The sequence below is a fragment of the Rhineura floridana genome, chromosome 2 (assembly GCF_030035675.1).
Source record: "Rhineura floridana isolate rRhiFlo1 chromosome 2, rRhiFlo1.hap2, whole genome shotgun sequence".
In the NCBI taxonomy this organism is placed as follows: Eukaryota; Metazoa; Chordata; class Lepidosauria; order Squamata; family Rhineuridae; genus Rhineura; species Rhineura floridana.
In genome coordinates, this window is record NC_084481.1 from 117,593,174 (window position 1) to 117,613,172 (window position 19,999).

The 19,999-nt window shown below is 37.9% G+C and overlaps 1 protein-coding gene across 26 annotated transcripts in view; it reads left to right on the plus strand.

Annotated features, from left to right (window-relative positions):
• SOX6 (SRY-box transcription factor 6) overlaps window positions 1-19,999 on the plus strand; it is a 765,761-nt gene that overhangs the window by 573,359 nt on the left and 172,403 nt on the right. For 23 of the 26 annotated variants that reach the window (XM_061610274.1, XM_061610275.1, XM_061610270.1 and 20 more), the window contains 2 exons: window positions 1,507-1,630; window positions 11,782-11,861. The exons of 1 other annotated variant lie outside the window; for it this stretch is intronic. In XM_061610274.1, coding sequence (XP_061466258.1) covers window positions 1,507-1,630; window positions 11,782-11,861 — 204 coding nt within the window. The remainder of the gene's footprint in view (window positions 1-1,506; window positions 1,631-11,781; window positions 11,862-19,999) is intronic. 2 more of the 26 variants (XM_061610279.1, XM_061610282.1) reach the window with 1 other exon arrangement.

Below are 19,999 nucleotides of genomic sequence, written 5' to 3' on the forward strand. Positions count from 1 at the left end.
TAACATAGAGAAACTGGGCTTATGTCAGCTAAAATAAAAGAAATGGCTGTTCCTAGCTAGTTCCTTTCACGCCCTAGTGCTATGGCAGTAATTGCACAAAGACCTTTTTATTATAAGTTGATTTTCCTGGGAAATGGATTCTTAAAAATACTGTAAAGTGTTTATATTTTGCTTGACCTATATTAACCTACATCTTAGGGCTTTTCCCCCAGAGAAGAGTTGTTGGTAAATTAACTTTTTTAGAAGCATACACATAGTAGCCTTTCTGGTCTACATCAGAGGTTGGAAGAGGAACATGGATATGACAAGAAAATTTGGTACCATTTAAACAGTGTCATAGGTCAACACATGGATTTTTACCAGTAAAAAAAGTTTTTTTAGGAATTAGATAAAAAAAACCCCGAAGTTCATTTTAACTTTTTAATAGTATTTGAAGCCACTTGTTTGCAACAAGAGAAGGTGGCAAAATTATTTTCTGGTAATAAAACAATGTTTTTATACTTTTTTTGTAGTTATCAGCAAAAACCTCACATTATTTCTGAGTAAGCCAAAAGGAGATTAAAAAAAAAAAAAATCTGATCCAGCCCTCTTGTGCATGGCTATCATGAAACAAGGATCTGGAAAAATAAAACTGAATTTTAAGAAGATCACATGGTTCTCATCTCTCTAGTTCTATTTTCCCAAATATAAAGTCTGAATTTGAAGAAGATCACATGGTTCTCATCTGTATAGTTCTGTTTGCCCAAATATAAAGTCTGATAACGATATGATGAATGTTCCACTTTTGCATTTTTATTTTATTTTAGTGTTTTGGCTTTTGGTACGTTTATGAAGGTCAAATGAAATTTGAAATAGTGGGATTTATTCTGAAATGCTTAATACCACACCAAAAATATCAGGCTATATGATAATGTTCAAATGGATTAGATAGACATGTGATTTTTACGGGTTACAATGAGATATGTATGGCAAGGGATATTAGTTTCATTGGGAGCCAAGAATTTTGGTTTCATTGCAGGGGATGCTGAAGTTGTGTTAATATTCTGAAAACACTGAATTATCTGCAATATATTATCACAATACAATAGGCTGATTTTTAAAAAGTGCTCAAATATGGCAGATTTTCCATGAACATAATTTTAGAGACAAATGAAACTCTGAAGTATAGGAGCAGGACACAAAATAATAATGAGAGAGAGGGAGAGAGAAATTAAACAAAACATTACCCTTCCAGGGAATATTTTTGTTTTAGTGCAGGGCCAGCAGAAGAATTAAGCAAAGCATAGTAGAATCACAAAAAGTGCAGGTGAACGAGACAGTTGCATCTTTGACAATGAGGGAGAGCAATGTTAATATGAGCTTTGATGTGATAATGTGAAATTGACATGGATTATGGTTAGGAGGAGGTTTGGTGGGATTCTGTAAACAGCAACACGATATCAGTTTTGGAGAGTTATCTGTCAGGACAAATTTGTGCTATTTCTGATCAGAGACTCTTCTGTTTAGCAGGTTCAGGGTCACATGCCTCCGCTCATGATCCCAATTTTTCCACACGACCAGCGGACATTGGCAGCGGCTGCTGCAGCCCAGCAGGGATTCCTTTTCCCCCCAGGAATAACATACAAGCCAGGTAAGCTGACAGGGTTGTGAAGCTATTTAACATGTTAAATTGCCATCACTTCTCTTGTGATCTGTCTGGTATGGACAGTGATATGTAAAAGGATAAGCTGGGGAAGGGGGTGGGGTGGAGAGAATAGGAAATATGAGGATTTTTTTTCTTTTCTGCAAGTGAACTTGAAAATTTCTTCCAGAGATATCCAGGGAATTGGCTGTGCAGGACCATATTTATTTTATTTCTGTATACCACAACATTATTTCCTTTCAATTTATTAACTCGCTTCCTTTGTTAATTTGTATGCGGAAGTATGCTGGTTCTTTGTAAGAAGGTTACATCTCTTTTTCTTTTTTAGACCCTTTATCAGGATATACACATACTAGTGTTTTGTGCAAGCCTTCTTTAGAGATAAAAAGTGAAGGTACACAAGACTGAATTTCAAATGGGCAGCAATTTGTCCAATTTCCATATAAATAACAGAGGTTTCAGCAGTTCAGCCACAATCATCAATTGAAGCTTGTAACTGGCCATGCAACTTCGCAGTGAGAGATGTTTGGAGATGATTCAGCAAATGTAATGATTTCTTTCTTTATCCCTTTGAGTTTATTGGGCTCCTGGGGAATTCAATTAGAGATATAATGGTTTGAAGCTACTTTCAGAGTTTCCTTGTAAACAGGGCTTTAAATGTTAGCAAAGAAATTTAGGGTAAGAAGATATTTAAGTAAATAAGAGTCAACCTTATTTTCACGTGCATATTCCTTGTAAACCCAGATCTCAGCCCAGAAGCAGCATCTTTATTTTCCTCATTCATCTCTCCCTCTCTAATTAGTATTAAACAAAAAATGATTACAGAATTTCCTATGGATGTTAAATGTAAAATTTTCATTTGAAATCAGCTGCTGTTATTAATAGGAATTTTGCAGTGCAGAGGTGGGATCATTTTTGAAACAAACCCGTATGTTTTAGAATGTAAACTACATATTAAATGTAATCAAAGTTAAATATAAACACTTTTCAAGTAAGTTTAGTAAGATACAGTGCCGAATAACATCGCAGAAACTATTCCATTTGTTCTGCTCTGCTCTGTCTTAGAAGTTTCATAAAAATGCATTTATGGAAAATGGATTTCTAGGTATGACAGATGCTAAAAGTCAGATTTGGACCGGACTGGCTAAAATCTAGCCCTCAGCTCAGTCATTGGGAACTTTGTGAACTGGGATACATCCTTTGCCCTAACTTCTCCTAACTATTATGTGAAATGATAATATTCTCATGTGGATAAGAAACATTGTCCTTTTTTGTACTAAAAATATTACAACCAGTTTTTCTGTTGGCAATATGAACAACTGAGGTATATAAGATAAGAAAACTGGCACAGTCCCTGCTTGTAGGTTTAATTTTTAAGGAAAGTTATTGATGTAGTTTGCACATGCTTATTATGCATTGTTTTAAATTATTTAATTTCTTTGTAAACTGCCCAGTGACTATTTTTGGTAATTTTCCATCAATGGTGAACAACTTTGTGTTATCTTGGTGGATGACCTTTAAAGCAATTTTATCTATTTCCCAGCAGTCCACACAACTTTTAATCAAAGTCTGACCAAAACAAATCATCAAATGTTTACTCAGACGAAATAGTCCTCAAACGTACCACGTGATGTGTTCCATACTGTTCACTTAGATCTCATGTTGGAGCATGGTGTGAGAGCTCCTTAACTGTGAAACCTATCTGTGAAATTGTACCACTTTTTATTATAGAACCTGAAGTAAAAAGCTTCCTGGGACATATCTGCTGAATGTTATGCATGCTTCTCATGAATACAGAAACTGGACGTTGCTATTATATGGTGTCACAGCTACTCTAATCACCACAAATGATCCAAACGTCACATTAACTTTGCATTTTATTTATTTATTGTACAAAATTTATATACTGCTTGAGAATAGAAAACCTCTAAGCAGTTTACAACTTTTTTAAAGAATGTCATCAAATTCAGTAGTGTACCTTTATCACGGTTTGAGAGACAGATGTACTTGTTCGTCCATGTTGCTTTTTGAAGTTCTAGGAGAGACTTTCTTCCATGTACAGTTCATTTTTATTTACTTGCAAAGACAAAAAGATAGCAGTGTAATCATGAAATTTTAAAATTTGTATCAGAGACTATCAAAACCAACATCTAAAACAATATCGTATGTTAAACATAGAGTCCCTAGAAGCCCCCAGAACAGTTGTTTGTATAGCTTAATCTTTAAAATTTAAGATTAAAAGTTTAAGTAGCTTTTTCAGTTACTGAACTTCTTTTACAGACGTTCTGTAGCTCAGAGCAACTTGCTTATCTTTCCAGAAAAAGAGCAACAGCTATGTTGGGTTATGTAATACCAAAATCAATAAATAAACAAATAATGAACTTCATAAATGCCTTACAAATTCATGTAGCAAATTTTATGGTCACAAAAGTTTAAACCAAGCAGCTTGATGTCTCTAGAGTTAATGAACATGAAATCCTTTGTAAATGACAAACACTGAATGTGTTTTGACCCCCCCCAAAAAAGATACAGCCTTTACTGTTGATATTTAAGTATGTACTATTGATATTTTAATTTTGAAAGTTGTTCTATTCATAATGATGTCAACAGCAGACAGTTCTCTTTGCTCCTGTTAGTTCATCTGTTTTCTTCCAAGTAAGCTTTCTGTTGGGATATGTATCATATATTTTTAAGCACAAAAAAATTGATAAAGAGCTTCTTGCAAGCTGACTTGGTAATCTATCACTCAACATGTTGTAGCAATGTGGAGTATGGGAAAATCATAATATTGTAGTCTTTTTGTTTTACCTAGAAGCTTGCTACTCTTTCTCTGCTTCTTCACAATTAAATTGCCCTTTTTTTCAGATGGCCAGTCAATGGCCATGGCTGGTCTCAGTTTTCATATATTGTAAAGATTTATAATCTGTGACTGAGATGATCCATGACCATAGTCTTTTTTACTCTTTTTATTATCTCTAGCCCCCTAGCTGGCATTTTCAGGGACTCACCTTCAGATTGCACCAGCTGTCTAGAAAGAAAGAGAAAAAATAGTGCAAGGATACTCACTTCCTTCCGCCCCACACCCCTTCCACCCCACCCCACCGCATTGTACTATCATTTCAGGATCATTTCCTGTTTCTCAACACAACAAAACCAAACCCCACTCTTTTTTCTTTGAATACTGTTAGGACAATCTTTCCTTGTGTAGCAAATGGTGGCATCATTTTGAAATCATAGCACAGTGCTGTGGGTATAGTGAGGAAGTGGATTGATCCTATAGGGCTCAAGAAAGTCCTGTTTCTCTGCCCTACACATTCTGCACACGAAGCAGCATAGCATGCAAGGGGATTAAGGGAAAGAGGAGGTTTGTGCATGCCTGCCATAAATCTCTTTCACCCCTTCCTTTTAGAACAGTGCAGGTAATTTGAGTTCCAAGCATGTAAATGGAACGTAAGAAAAGGCTTCCTGTTAGGTCACACTCCATCTGGCCAAGTACTACTATCTACTCTGATTGGCAGTGAGATAGGGTCTCTGCAAATGGGGTCTCAGGGAGGAATCTTCCACATCACCTGTATCTAATCCTTTTTTAAAAAAACCTGGAGATATCTGGGATTGAAGCTGGGACCTTCTGCACACAAAGCATGTCTTCCACCTTCCCACTTGTGTCACAGCTATAAGAGTTTACAGAGACCCAAGCTAGCAAATATCATCATGTATGTATAACATATTTTTAAAAATTAGCTAGCATACTTCTCAAGATTGTATAATATAATTTTCCACCATAGCAAGTACTAATTGAGAAATCTGGGCTGCATAGATCACTTAATTAATTTTTATAGGTACTCCTTTTGGTATTTATAACATATACTGGATTAATTAAAACTTTAAGGTGCTATGCAACTCAAATTACTGTTGACTGCTTACCCATATATACTTGATCATTCTCCCAGGACACCTTACTGCAGAGGTTGGACCATATTTAAATTAGCCACAGGAAGTAGAGCTATTACAAAGCCAACAATTATTTGCATGGACAGAGCAATTACTCTTGATTGCTTTGCCTCTTTCTACTATGGATGATATGATCTCTTTGGCAAATGCTAAGCCATGCTAGGTGACCGTTAATTTAGTCAAGCATGGGGGTGATGTTTCTGAATAGGAAATATGAGAGCTGGTGTGTTATGACTAAGAAAGTGAGCAGTGAGCTAAGAAGTCGCAGATTCAAATGTCAGCTAATTTATGAGCTCACTAGATCCCTTAGGCAAACTACTATCTCATCTCCAACATATAGATAATAATATTGAGCTGCTTTACAGAGTTATTATGAGGATTTCTTAGGCAATGTATGTGATGGCCTATAAGTATATATTTATTATTGTTAATTCATACCTGCAAAAGTTCAAAATCCAGAAATGGCTAATTCTACAATTTAGGCTCCTTCCCAGTCTTCCATTTGTACCATGCTGGGAAGGGTAGCTTAGTGGTAGAGCATCTGCCTTGCTGTCAGAAGGCCCCAGGTTCAATCCCTAGCACCTCCAGGTAGGGCTGGGGGAGACCCTTGTCTGAAATCCTGGAGAGCCGCTGCCAGTCAATGTGGACAATACTGAGCTAGATGGACTGACTCAGTATAAGGCAGCTTCCTATGTTCTTCTGTAAGGGCAAAAAACCCCCCACAAAAAGCAGGACAAAGCAGTGGGAGAATGCTATTGCATTCATATCCTGCTTGTGAGCTTCCCACGTACTTCTGGTTGTCTGCTATGGAAACAGGATGCTTCACTAGATAGACCTTTGATCTGATCCAAGAGGGTTCATCTTAAGTTCTTAATATTTGCAGTCATTCAGTTAATATATATGCTAAAAGCAAAGCATAAAAACAAAAATGAGATGTTATGTATGGGCATACTATAATGCTGAATAGTATAAGGAATCATCATTTTGATGCATTATTTTTCTTTAGTTTGTCCGATCTATAGTTTCTCTATATCTTGCTGGTGAAAGGATGTGCTTAAGATTTAACTACAAACTTTGTTAAACTAGAGCATCTACATAGCTCAGATTTGTCATCTTGGATGTTCTTATTGCAAGACCTTAAATTTGAGCTATCTATTTTGCTATTATCTTAATTATATTGCAAACAGCTATAAAGAACAGAGAGCTGCAGACCAAGTGCTTTGCTTTTTATTCTAGGAAGCTCTGTGAAATTATTTAGTAATTTAGATTAATTAGCATTAACATTGCTTTGGAAAATACACTGGTAGGGAAAGGGATCAATTTTCAAAGGGGTAAACATGTAGGGAATAGAGGCAGTCATTTGAACTTCCTGACTTGTGTACACAGAGCAAGAGACATTTGCATAGGATCATCACAAGTTATGGTCTGTACATGGATTTACAACTATCTCAGAACATGGAAGAGCCTTCCATGTAGGAAAACTAAAATGTACAGAGCAGCTCATAATGTTCAAAACCAGTAAGCATTGCTTTGCTCTGGATTTAGAACAATGTGTTGCCAGTTGTGTAGAAATTACTGGCCAGTTGGATAAGTGAAATGTGTTGATGAATCATTTTGGGACATATAAGCACGTACGTGTGTGTGTGTTTGTGTGTGTGTGTGTGTAAACAATAGATTCACTACTAGAAAATCAACAAAGCAGGTTTGCTGAGAAGGCTAGTTTGCAAAACAAGGAATGATGAAGGATTGGTTTCCCCCCCTACCTTGAGCCATTCTCCCATAATCAAGACTCACACACACCTATACCTTCAAAGGACCTGTTCTGACTTGTTTTGTCTACCTTCATAAAATTAAAGAAGAATAGGTCCTCATGCAAGCATTCCAAATCCAGTAACAAATTTGAAAAAAATTGCTACAACATGTTGAGTGATAGATTGCCAAGACAGCTTGCAAGAAGCTCTTGATCCATTTTTGTGCTTAGAAAATTAAAAGGGGAAATATGCACCTTCTGTAATTAAAAATTTAAAATGTTCACTATCTCTGTCCTTGTCCCCTTGCCCTTAGCCCCTGCCTCTCCAGACAAGGAACCTGCCCCTGCTTTAGTTTCCTGTCAGCAAAACATTCCATTGGTATGAAGTGTCATGCTTTGTTCTCTGGATAATGCTATATAATGCAGTAGGATTATATTAAACATATACAGTTCACTTTAAAATGCTCAGATTTAATCCCAGAAGGGACCCTTTATGATTTAGGGGGGAAAGAAACACAGAGGAATGAATATAAGTTTGCCATAAGCAAAAGGGAAACCCATAGCCAGCAGGTGATCCAGAGGATACTATAGGGTGTGGTGCAGGTGTTAATAAATTAACTTCAAGGTGTGTTTGTGTGTGTGTGTGTGTCTGTATATATATATATATATATATGTGTATATATGTATGTGTGTACACACACACACACATATAAAGCTATTTCAAACTATGGAGCATGACAGCTGTGAAAAAGGAGTGCTACAGGGAATTATTTTAGGTTTTGATTTTTTTTAAAAAATGTTTGACATGGAAAATGTTTTAGTACAAATAAAGCAACTAGTATTGAACTTACAAAAGGGGGAAATGGTGATGAGGGTTGCTGCATGGGATAAATAATTCATAATATTTAAAGAAAGAATGCCTTGGAAATGTTCAGCAATGCAGTCCATGCTTGTACTTGAGTGCTTATTTTTCTCCTATTTAAAGCATCATTAATTCAAGATCTTTGTGAATTTTTTTAAAAAAGTCTATTTACCAAAGAAACATTATTTAACTTTTTGATGAGGATACTCTATATTCAGATAATTTTGTTTAGCCTTCAAAGAAGATAAGCAGAATTATCTAACCATAAAGAGACAAGAGTTTTATACTGTAAGAAAGCAATTTAGTTATTTAAAAAACAACAGCAGCCCACTGCCGGCTAAAATCAACCTCATAGAAAGGGAAGACATAAGATCAGATTTTATGAATGTTACTCCATAGGACACCAGCACAATGTAGGTTAGCAAAGGCATTGTAGCAGCGCTCCAAATGCAATCAGAAGCCAATTGTTAGTGGACTGTGTACAAGCACATACTGTGCTCAATGGTCTGATGAGGTATTATGGATATGATGCAGAGAGACCTTGTGGGTTAGAACTTCCCAATTTGTTTAAAAAGTGAAAGCAACTTAACATTTACACTGAGCTTGTCTGAGTCCTGTAGGGCTTTGAGTGGTAAGCAGAGGGAGGGTGTTTTATGTGCAGGTTGGAGGTTTGAGAATGGCAGTGTATGTGCATAGGGGGAAACTTGTCGTTCCCTGATTGCATTGTTTTGGATCCTTATGTACTGCATCTGCCTTATTATATTCTACATGCAATCTGAAAAAGTTGGTGCAAAGCAGCTTGGTTATTATAAATGTAAAAATGTACAGAGGAGCAGCTTATTAAAACATAGCCTAGAGATAGTACATAACACTGACTTTAAATAAGAAGCCGAAGTGATACTCTATTAAAGTCTGGTTATTGTGTAATTTATCAATCACTGTATTTTTAATTGCAAGTTATTTTTTTAACCCTACCCCTCCCCTATTCAGTTTTCTACTTTGAAAAAGCATGCTAAAGTGACATGGGGAGGTAACTCTTGACAGTGCCCAGCGGTGGTGATAATCTGAAAAGATGGCATATATGAGTAATCATATTCACACAGGCAGCAACCTCTTATTTCCAGGTCTTCTTCTTATAGCAGCAACATTATGAATACCCCTGAATTGCAGTAGTACCCAGGATTTAATTTTAAAAATTAAAATGAGAGATTTTGTGGGCTTGTTTCTAGTGCTTACTATTTATATAAAATGTAAAATGCTGATAGATGTATACCATCCTTTATTCCACCATAAATATGCATGGTACGTCATAGAGTCCCATGGCAAAAAACTAACAAACAGTGCCCTGGCCCAAGGTCTACATTTTAGCAACAAAGGCAGGGTAGAGGACATGGAGCAATGTTGGAAATAAGCGTTGACAAAAGATTAATGTGAACAAACCTATCTATCCAATTAATAGTCTGTTTATTTCAACAGGCTATATTTTCAAAGCGGTATGTAGGGTAGATATAGATGACTTTCTACCTTGCCCCCAAACAATTCTCCTATCCCAGTTGTGGGGAGGGGAACCAGAGCTGAGATAAAAAATTTCAGAAGACATTTTTCTGAGCAAATTTATGAGGTTTTTCTTTTTCTCATCCCCAGAAGAAATTTGGTGAACTGGTCCTTTCAATTCCTTTGCCTGTGAATAGGCTGGAAATTTTTGAGAAGTCATTTGTGCAAAACACTTAAAAAAAAAAACTCAAAAGGATGGTGGCAGCAGAGTCGATAAGTGTTTCAATTGAAATGTAGAACATTATTCTTATTATTATTTATTATTGTTTATTTCTACCCCACCTTTTGGCCAAAAGGCCCTCAAGGCGGCTTACAAAAAAACACAAATATAAAAATACATCAATAAAAACAATACAATTTACAAAAAGCAGCAGTTACAACTTCCAATAAAATACATTAACAAATCACAAAGCGAAGCAAAAATCAGAAGGGTAGCAGTGAACTTTGACCAAGTGCTCCTTGCAGTCTTTGCTGCTCTTAAAACATCTTAGAACATCTTTTCCAGCTGGGGATCCTGGGATTTGCAGAACCCTAGTGGGAAAAGATGCTTTTGTGCTGGTGGGAGCATATTCCTTCTCCCCAAAGTAAGCAGGGTATGTATGTTTGTTTTTGCTTGAGAGAGGATGACAGAAGCTAGAAGTGGGGGTGACCAAAACTGAAGTGGGAGCTTACTCAAGGGATGCTGTGCACTTAGTTATTTGACCATCCCTGCTCTGAATATTTGCCCCCTCCTGAATGCGTGGAAGTCACAGTATTAATACAATGTAGTGCTTATTACTTGATTTCATATGAAATTGTTACTCTGAGTCCAATAAGCAGATGAAGTCTTGATTTCATTAGATGGGAAAATGAACTAGCGTCACCATATTGCTGGACACATCTTTTCCTGGTAACCCCTTTGTTGTTATGTGCCTCCAAGTCAACTACGACTTATGGCGACCCTATGAATCAGCGACCTCCAAGAGCATCTGTCATGAACCACCCTGTTCAGATCTTGTAAGTTCAGGTCTGTGGCTTCCTTTATGGATTCATTTGTTCTTTCCCAGTAGCTCGGTGAGTGCCTTCTGACCAGGGGGTCTCATCTTCCAGCACTATCTCATGCTGCATGGTGGAAACTGGTATCATTTCTGGATAATACATTTTGCCCCAAGGGATACATGAAGATCACAAAATGAATTAAAGAAAAATGGAGGTTGACAACAGGATTGCTCATAAAATATTAAATATTAAATAAATATTGGAGTGGGATTGCAACGGTGTTGAGAGAGATGGGATCCTGAAGGAGATTGTAGATTCTTGCTCCGTAAACTGAATCCTGGGTCAAATTCAGTGTCACCTTGCAGAGATCCATCCATGTTCCATGTTGAATGCATGTGTGTGTGACCACATTCTTACTGCTCCAGTGATATGGGAAGAAAAGATTTCAGAATCTGATGCTGCTTTGTTCTTGTTTCCCTGTGCTTGGGATATCCGTGCATCCTCGCGTAGGGCAGTATGAGTAGGACAGCTGAGTTAAAAAGATTTGAGATATATTACCCCCAAAAATATTCTGTACATCAATTCCATCAAGGCTTCCTCAGCACAATTTATTGAAATTGGACCATGTCTACTAACTTATCTGTTACTCCAAAGAAGTGCAGCCATTTTAAAAAAAAAATCAAGTGCAATTGTTGCTCAACATCTGACAAGACTCAGCCTTTGCATAGCACTTTGTGTCACATATCACTTGAAATATTTCTGAACACAATTTTTTTTTCAAGGCTCCTATGCTTTGTGATCTGGAATAAGAGTGAGCATGCTTGAGACTAAGCATTGCATTTTATGTTTTGCCAGTTTGCCTACTAGCAATCTGCTGAGCATAAGTTCCAAGGCAGAGCTGCAAGTCTGTGCCCAGCAACCCCCTTTTGTTTTTGCAGATGTTTAGGCTTAGAGCAGTGTTGTGGAGCACAGGCCCTGTTCATACTTGTCTGCTGCTGTTCTCTGCTCATTGTCTAAACCTGTATGCATTGTTCTCCTTGACAGGTGATAACTATCCTGTGCAGTTCATTCCATCAACAATGGCAGCTGCTGCTGCTTCTGGACTCAGCCCTTTACAGCTCCAGGTATGTGCCGGAACAAAAATATGTGGGCTTGAAGCCAATACTTTAGTGGAAAACTGCTAACCAGCTGTATGCTAGTAATGCCTTGAATGTTAAGTAATTTTTTAAGCACAGCCCTAGAAGGATTAACACCTTATGTACATACCATGCTGCAAACAACACAGCATGCTGTCAGCCTTGATACTGGGAAATACAGCCAACTTTGTAGTTTATAACAATTGTTAATATATTTTGAGCAGGATCCTGCTTATGTTAAGCACTTCTTAATCCCATTGATTTTGGTTAAAGAAAAGTATGTGTTTGACTCTTTACTTTTCCAATCAAAGGGGTTTTAAAAGTGCTTAACATAAGCAGGATCATGAACTATGTATTGGGGGAGGGAGAGAGGAAAAGGGGTAGTATGTAACTATTTACTGGAAGATACATTTAGAACATTTCATTTCTCTTAAGCTACTTTTAAGTATGCCCTGTTTAGCTTTTGCTGCTTGTAGTGAATGTCTGAATCAGTGTATTTTATTCTTTCTTTTGGGCTTGGTGATGACTGTTTCATAAACTGCACACTTGCAGCTTCTGTATTTATGGAATCTCAGTCTTTCCATGCGTTAAGTTGGTTGGATGCCAGCAGCCATCAGGAGTCTGAGTTTGGTCCCTTGCTAGGTCATTTATTTATTTTTGTCATAGGGGGAACTAAATGTTGTGTGAAAATGATTTACACTCCAATTTATTATATAGCTTTTTAATATTCCCCAAGAAAAGGCACAATAGTGTCAAATAATAAAGCAGCAGTCAAAAGCTTACAAAGGGGGTGTGTTTAGTCATCACGCTAGAGGTTTCCCTCTTGGACATTTCAGTGATGTGGCGAATACATCTTATAACTATTATCAACCAAAAGAGTAGTTGTGTCAATTCTGTAGCAGCAAAAAATTGCTGTGGTGCCCCTCAGGCAAATAGGCTTGTTCAGACATTAACTTTCGCAGGCTGCAGAATACTTTATATCACAATGAACTAGTCCGTTTCTGGGATTCAAGAGGATTTTTAAATACAATTATTTGTTGATTATTCTCCACGTGATGCCACATAAGGTTACTTATGTGGATGGCCAGCAAAGCAGGCCCCTAGCTGGAAACTCTTCAACAACAATACCTAGAACTTGGGCCTCTCAGCCCACCTGTCCACAGTACAAGGTAATTAAGAACTGAAACAGAAGCAGACTGCCTATGTCAGGAATAGCTATGTGTTGAACTAGAACTCCCATGAGCCCCAGTCAGCATGGCCAGTAATCACGACTATGATTGGGGTCATAGTGCATCAACATCTGGAGGGCATCACTTTGGCTGCCCTTGCCTTGTGTTTTATATTTGTTGCTGTGCTAAACCATTTTAGACAGCAGGAGATGAACTGAATATTTGAATGCTTCCTCACATACCAATTCCTCCCTACATTTGAATGTTTGATCCACCACCTTCAAGCACAAATAATACAGCACTACAACAGATATATCACATGGTCCTTCAGCTGGCCTGTTTTTAGGGCTCAGGCCATATGTGATGGGTAGGAGGGTGAAGACCTTTTCCACTACCATTCTTTTTTTCAAAAATGCAGATGCTTCAGTGGTAAAAGTCTTTCCTTCTGTGAAATTCTGTCAAGAGAAGGAAGGCCCTTCTCTGATCTTACCACAGCAAAGGACAACAGATTTTGATATTCTTGACTGAAATCACCTCTACAGTGGGACAGGTTACAATTCTTACTGGAACAGCACTGGCTGTTTGTACTCTTGAGGTGAATAGTAGATAATATTGTACACTAGGCCCCATAGCACTATTTGGAACTGATAGATAAATTGCCAATTATATGTTATTAAGGCAACTTGCACATTCATCTTGTGGTGCCTATACATGCACAGAACTTTAATGCTGTTCATGAGGAGGATTGGGAACTTTTGCATATCGTATTCATGCATTGGCTACTGCCAGGACCTCTCTCTTTGATTAGATCAGCCTTTGACAACCTGGTGCCCTTTGATGTTTTGGACTACAACTGCCTGTGCTGGATGGGGCTGATCAGAATTGCAGCCAAAATATCTGAAGAGCACCAGGTTGTTGGATGCTGGATTACATAATCCCAGAAACTCTTGAGTTCCAGGAATGACCAACTGTGACCGCAAGACAAACCTCTCTTGAGTCAGTCCTGCTGGTCCCTAAAGGTGATGCTTGCCCCAATGCTATTTGTGTGGACTACAGCAGAGAAGACCTGGTGTAGCTGAATTTTACTTCCAATATTTGGGAGACTATACCCTCTCCCACAGAGATTTCATTCTATCACCTGTATTAGATAGGAACCTCCTCATTTTTAGTAACTTGTCTTCAAGATCTTTGCAAACAAAGCACTTATATTGAGGAGATGCCACTGAAGAGACTGTGGATAACTTGTTAACTTAAGCCCAGATAGTGGTGGTTCCTATTCTCCTATTTTCCTAACTGGTGAAAACAAAGTTGTACCTTACAGTATACAGTTTGCAGTTCCATTGCTACATTTGTAATTAGTTTAAATAAAATGAACTCATTCATTCATTTATATTTAATAAATATAGTAAATATCGTAATTATGTTCATGTTCTCACAGCAGTAAAGTAGATGAGAGTGCATATATGAATATTGACCTCCATATTTCCATTTTGTTCTGGAAAAAGGATTTTTTTTACATCTCTACTTGCATATAGATGACACTACCAATAAAGCACTTGACTCACTTGCTGAGTTGTATTACTCATGAGGCCATGTCCTGCATACTTCAGAGATTATCTAGTTCTTCCTAAGAAGCTAATGAGATCAGATAATAACTAAAGTGGACAGGCTTATGCTCCACTTAATACTTCAGAACACTATTATCTGGACCATGTTCTGGATGGCACCCTGAACCCAACAGATAAATTCCTGATTGAGGCCCTTATGTAATCCCTCTCTCAAACCTTAGGGCCTTTGGAGGTGGCAAAATATCAGCTCATTTAAAAACACCTTTTCATAATGTTCCTTAGCCATTGCAACTGGCTTTCATAATGGAAAAATTGTGGAATGTGTACAGCTTCAGGTGATCAGCTGTGTTTCTGATAAGGAATGCCATTTCAGATATGGGCATGGCAGGAGCATTCAAACACGAGATTATGAGAGGACTGTACCATGCCACCTAATAAACGTTTGAGTCAACTCTCATTAATACATACTGACAGTTTTTAATGATGACGAGAGAAAAGGAGCAGCACTACAGCTTGTGTTACTATTCAGTGTTCCCTCTCCTCTTTTCCCCACCCCCTGTACTATTCCCCCTTCTTTTTCACTTTTTTTTTAATCCATACTTTTAAAATGTGTAGAATTTATGTCAGTCTTATTCTGGATACATATATATAGCTGAGCATAACTCTTCAGGGATCATTTCCCAGTCTTTCAGACCCTATTACTGGGAACTCTCACAGCAGTGCAATAGACACATATCTGTCTCAGAAGGCCCAGCTATGTTAAATATTTGTAAGGCCATCCTTCCATCCCCCAGAGCAAAACCAGTAATGTGCCAGAATATTTTTAAATTGTTGATAAAGGAAGATATGGTGCAATGCCATCAACAGCTGCTGATAAATTGTTGATAGTGATAATGCATTGCAATTATGTTAGCTGGAGGTATTCCTAAACATTGATCTTTAGAAGTAAGCGTGTGAAGCAGAAGTGAGAGCAAGCAAGCAAGCAAACCTGTGGTTCCTACCTTTCCCCTGATGTTTCTTACGTAATTTGTCCTTCAAAGTTTATCGCTTATAACATTAATGAGCCTTGGCAGCTCTTAGCTATGGTTGCAGCTGTGTGCTAGAAGACTGAAGTCTTTATAATCATCCAAATTAAACAACAACAATACCCATACAGTATGTTTCTTTTGTCTGTTACTCTTCTTCCCCCTGCTCCCTTCTTCTTACACAAAGTAATGACCTTTTGTTATACCACTGGGTGAAGATCCAAAGTACTGCTGAAGCATTGCACAGCCTGCCTCAGGGGTGCAGTATTAGCAGAACGAAGGCCAAAGAATGCTATTTTTAGTTGAACAGTTTGGCAGATGGAGGCACGAATACTCATATATCTGAAGGTTGAGGGGTTTGAACCATTAATTTTGATAATGTATTTAACCCTGGGAACAATCAGAAACTGTAACTCTAAGGTTACAAGGCTTTTGACCTTTAGAGAACAGAGGGCACTCAGTACAGTAAACAATATATTATATTTCTACTTATTCTAATTCTCTCACACATATAAATTTCAGGACAGGGTTGACATTTGCTTTCCTCAGCTATTTTTGTGCTAGCCCTTAAAGTAAAGTCAAGAAGAATGTGCAGGAAAGAGCCTGTTGTAATGTGACAGTCATGTAAATATGGCCTTTAAATAGCTAAGATGTTAAGTGTTGCCTTTTATGAAGAAATATTATTCTCAAGAACAAGCGTCTCTGTGACATATTCCTTTTCTCTCTCCCCCACACCACCCCAAGTGAAAAAGTTGGTTTTGTGGCCTGCCTCAGTTTATGGACTTCCTTGTATACTGCTATAAGCTTAAAACAGTTTTTTATTGGAGCTAATGCTGTGTGATGGGCTTATTTTAGAAAGACAGAGAGATTGGTCCTGCTTTAGTCCCTCAGCGTGTAGAGTGCTATACCTGCTTCTTGCCTTATGAAATGATGCATGCTCCTCTTCAGCAAATACAGCAGTTAAATATCACACAGCTTAAGTATTCCTAATTAAAATATCTCCATGTGTCAGCATATTGGTAATGTATTATTTTAATCCATTTATTTTGTTTATGAAACAGTGACATATGTTTAGATTGTGAAATATATGAGCCTTAAAAATCACTTTATTGAAGAAAATTAATTCCTACAATGCTGTCTGGGTAATGTGTTCACTCACCCAGTCAGTCACTGGCGGGCCTGCCACTCTTAATGTTGCTTAGACACACTTTAACAGTTTTATCTGACATAACATTTCTCTGATGCAGCTGGCAATAATAATTTTCCCCACAAATGCTAAACAGGAGTTCCCTTTATTTTTATTTTCAGCCTAGCAAAGAATGAAGATTTTGAGAGAAGGGAGAAGGTAGGTGGAGGAAGAAAAGGGAAGAATGCATAAGAGACCAATCAAAATTAAAACCAGCTAGTTACCTTTTCAAAGTTTGACACTGCAATTTGTTTGTCAGCAGGTAGATGGTTAGGTCAGCGCTGTGAGTGACTGACTGTCAGCAGGAATTCCAACAAGACAAGTAATTTCACTCAGTGTATTAGTGACAGATTGCTCACTTCTTCGAATCACTAGAGAAAATAAACTTAATATTGTTACAGGCAGAGTTTCTGTCTTCATTAGCCTCATAGAATCATTTTAGCTAACACTCGAAAGACTACTAAGCTTTCAATGGGCTTATTTTTCTTGCAGTTTTGTTTTGGTTTTTTAACCAGCTGTTTATCCATGGGTCTGTTAGAATGTGTTTTTTGGGGGGGGGAGTTGGTCATGATTAATGCTTGAAATATGATATGAAAATCATATTTGTTTCACTATTTATTCACAAGACTTATATTGGTCAAGATTAACACTGTAAGGTATAGTCCTGAATAAGTCTGCCCAACTCAATCACTCTTTCAAATAGATTTGGGGTGCAATTTACAGACGTTTTGGACAGTCATTATGCCACTTTTAAGTCCCTAGTCTTGGTCCAGAGTGAATGAGTTGTGTTTAAGTAAAATCAATGGAGCAAGTTTATTGTGAGCAGCTGTGAGTCCCGTTAATATTAGGTGTGACTCACTTGTTTGTGTCAGAACACTAGTTTCAGATTCCTGGAACAGGAGGGCATGTACTGGGCATGTACATGATGTGCATGTTTCCTAGAGTTTTCTCAAGGCAGTCTGTGTGCAGTGTGCTGTTGTCCATCACTATCTTAAAGGCACTATTCCCACAACCAGTACACCAGAGAAGAAGTTGGCCTGGAGCAAGATAGGCGCCAAAGGAATAGTGTGGAAAAGAAGATGGAACAAGAGCCAACAGTATATACTTTGCAGCACAAAAACATTTTTCTTTGAACAGGCTTTTGGCATTAGGGTACAGTAATTTAGTTAGTGTTGACTCCTGTTTTGGGTTTTCTTAAATTTTTGGGGTGTAACAGGTGTCTGTAAGAAATTTTCTTCTGTTTCATTGCCACAAGGTTTCATTATTAAAATCCTCATTCAGTTGTTCAGAAAATCATATTTATTTCACTATTTATTTGCATGACTTATTATTTGTTTAGTTATCCATTTTCATTTCTCTCTTTTTTCTGTTTTAACCATTGTTGATGCCACTACTTGAGGCATTGGAGCTCATTTGTATGGTTCCCCCTGGTGACCACTATTTGTTTCCCGGAATATCCTGGATATTGTATTCCAGGGCATATTGGGAAGGAAACAGTAGCCACCAATGAGAAAAGAAATGTTGGTTCCCCACATGTACTGGAATAAATCAGTGGCCAAAGCGTTCTGGAAGGAAAATGGCAGCCACCAAAAGAGAACACAGAAGTGAGCTCAGCTGCCATAGCTGCAACAAATGGGGAAAAGATGTAAGGAAAAGGAAAACATGAATGGGAATGACAAATTAAAATGTAAGTCTAATACATAAATAACATGATTTTGATAAACAAATAACAATATGTACAAGTAGTCATTTCATGATTAATACAATAAGATGCCCCCATTTCAAAATGGTAGAGGTTTGAGTGTCAATTCATATCCATCTGAAGGAATAGAAATCAAATAAAATCAAATGGAGCCAACCCAGTTTTTGATTTATTCCAAACTGACTGTATATCTCTAGTGTTTAACATTTAAAGTTATTTTTATTATATGTATTTTTGTTGTTGCTAGTTGCTTAATGCTTAAAAGCAAGACAGAAATAACCAATCATATGGTCAAGTCCTATAAATCTAAGTGAGACATAGTCATGAGTAACTTTCTTTGGGTTGTGTTTACCCAAAGAAGTGAGCTGTTGTGGATGCACTACATTTAGAGTGCTATTGGGAACCTAGTAAGATAGATCAGTAGCAAATTTCAAGGTGCGTATTAGGATCTCGAGAGCCAGTATGGTATAGTCGTTAAGGTGTTGGACTATGACCTGGGAGACCAGGGTTCAAATCCCCACATAGCCATGAAACTCACTGGGTGACCTTGGGCCAGTCACTGCCTCTCAGCCTCATGAAAACCCTATTCATAGGGTCGCCATAAGTCAGAATTGACTTGAAGGCAGTACATTTACATTTTTATTAGGATCTTGATTAAGGGTGACCAGATCAGCGTCTTGCCATTTCATGTCAGTTTCATAAGCATTTATTCATAGGTCAGGTTTGTCCCTTTTTAAAATAAACAATGAAAATTAGCATTTAAACTGTACACAGCTTGTACGCATTTTGTACACATTCTTCCCTTAATTTGTGCATTTTTGCATGCAGGACTGGCATCAGGCATGAGTGGGCCCTTGGGCCAGAGCCAGCACAGGGTTGTTGATGCTCATCCGCCGATGCAGCCAGCAACACTTTTTTTCTTCTGCCACTGCTGCCCTGGTGAGGTCCACCAACACAATTTACTATCCTCCTCGCTGGGCTACATTTTAGCAGTGGGCAGACAGCAATGCCCCTGATCTCCCACCATCTTAATTTACCCACAATGCAGTGCCCCAGCCTATAGATTTTATAGGCAGAGGTGCTGTCCCTCTGCAAGATCCCATGGGATTTTGCGAGACCCTAGAGCTCTCATGCCATTCAGCAGGATTCCTCCCCTCATTCACCAGGGCCAGCTATGCAAACCACACAACCGGGTCTGCTCATGCCGCATCGCCTGGAACTTTGTGGGGTATACAACCAACTCTAAGACGGTATGGGTAGGAGGGGCCTTTCTGAGCCTACCTGGCCACCTGCTGGTGCCAGGCCTGTTTGTATGCTTTCCCCCAGCATTAAAATTATAGGAATGTGTTCATTACAGGAATAGGCTCCTTTCAAGTTGTATATGTCTATAGTGTTCATTTCATTTATTTACAAAACAAATTCATATTTCAATGAACACGTTATTTTGAAAACTGTCATTTCTCCTATGTACCAGTT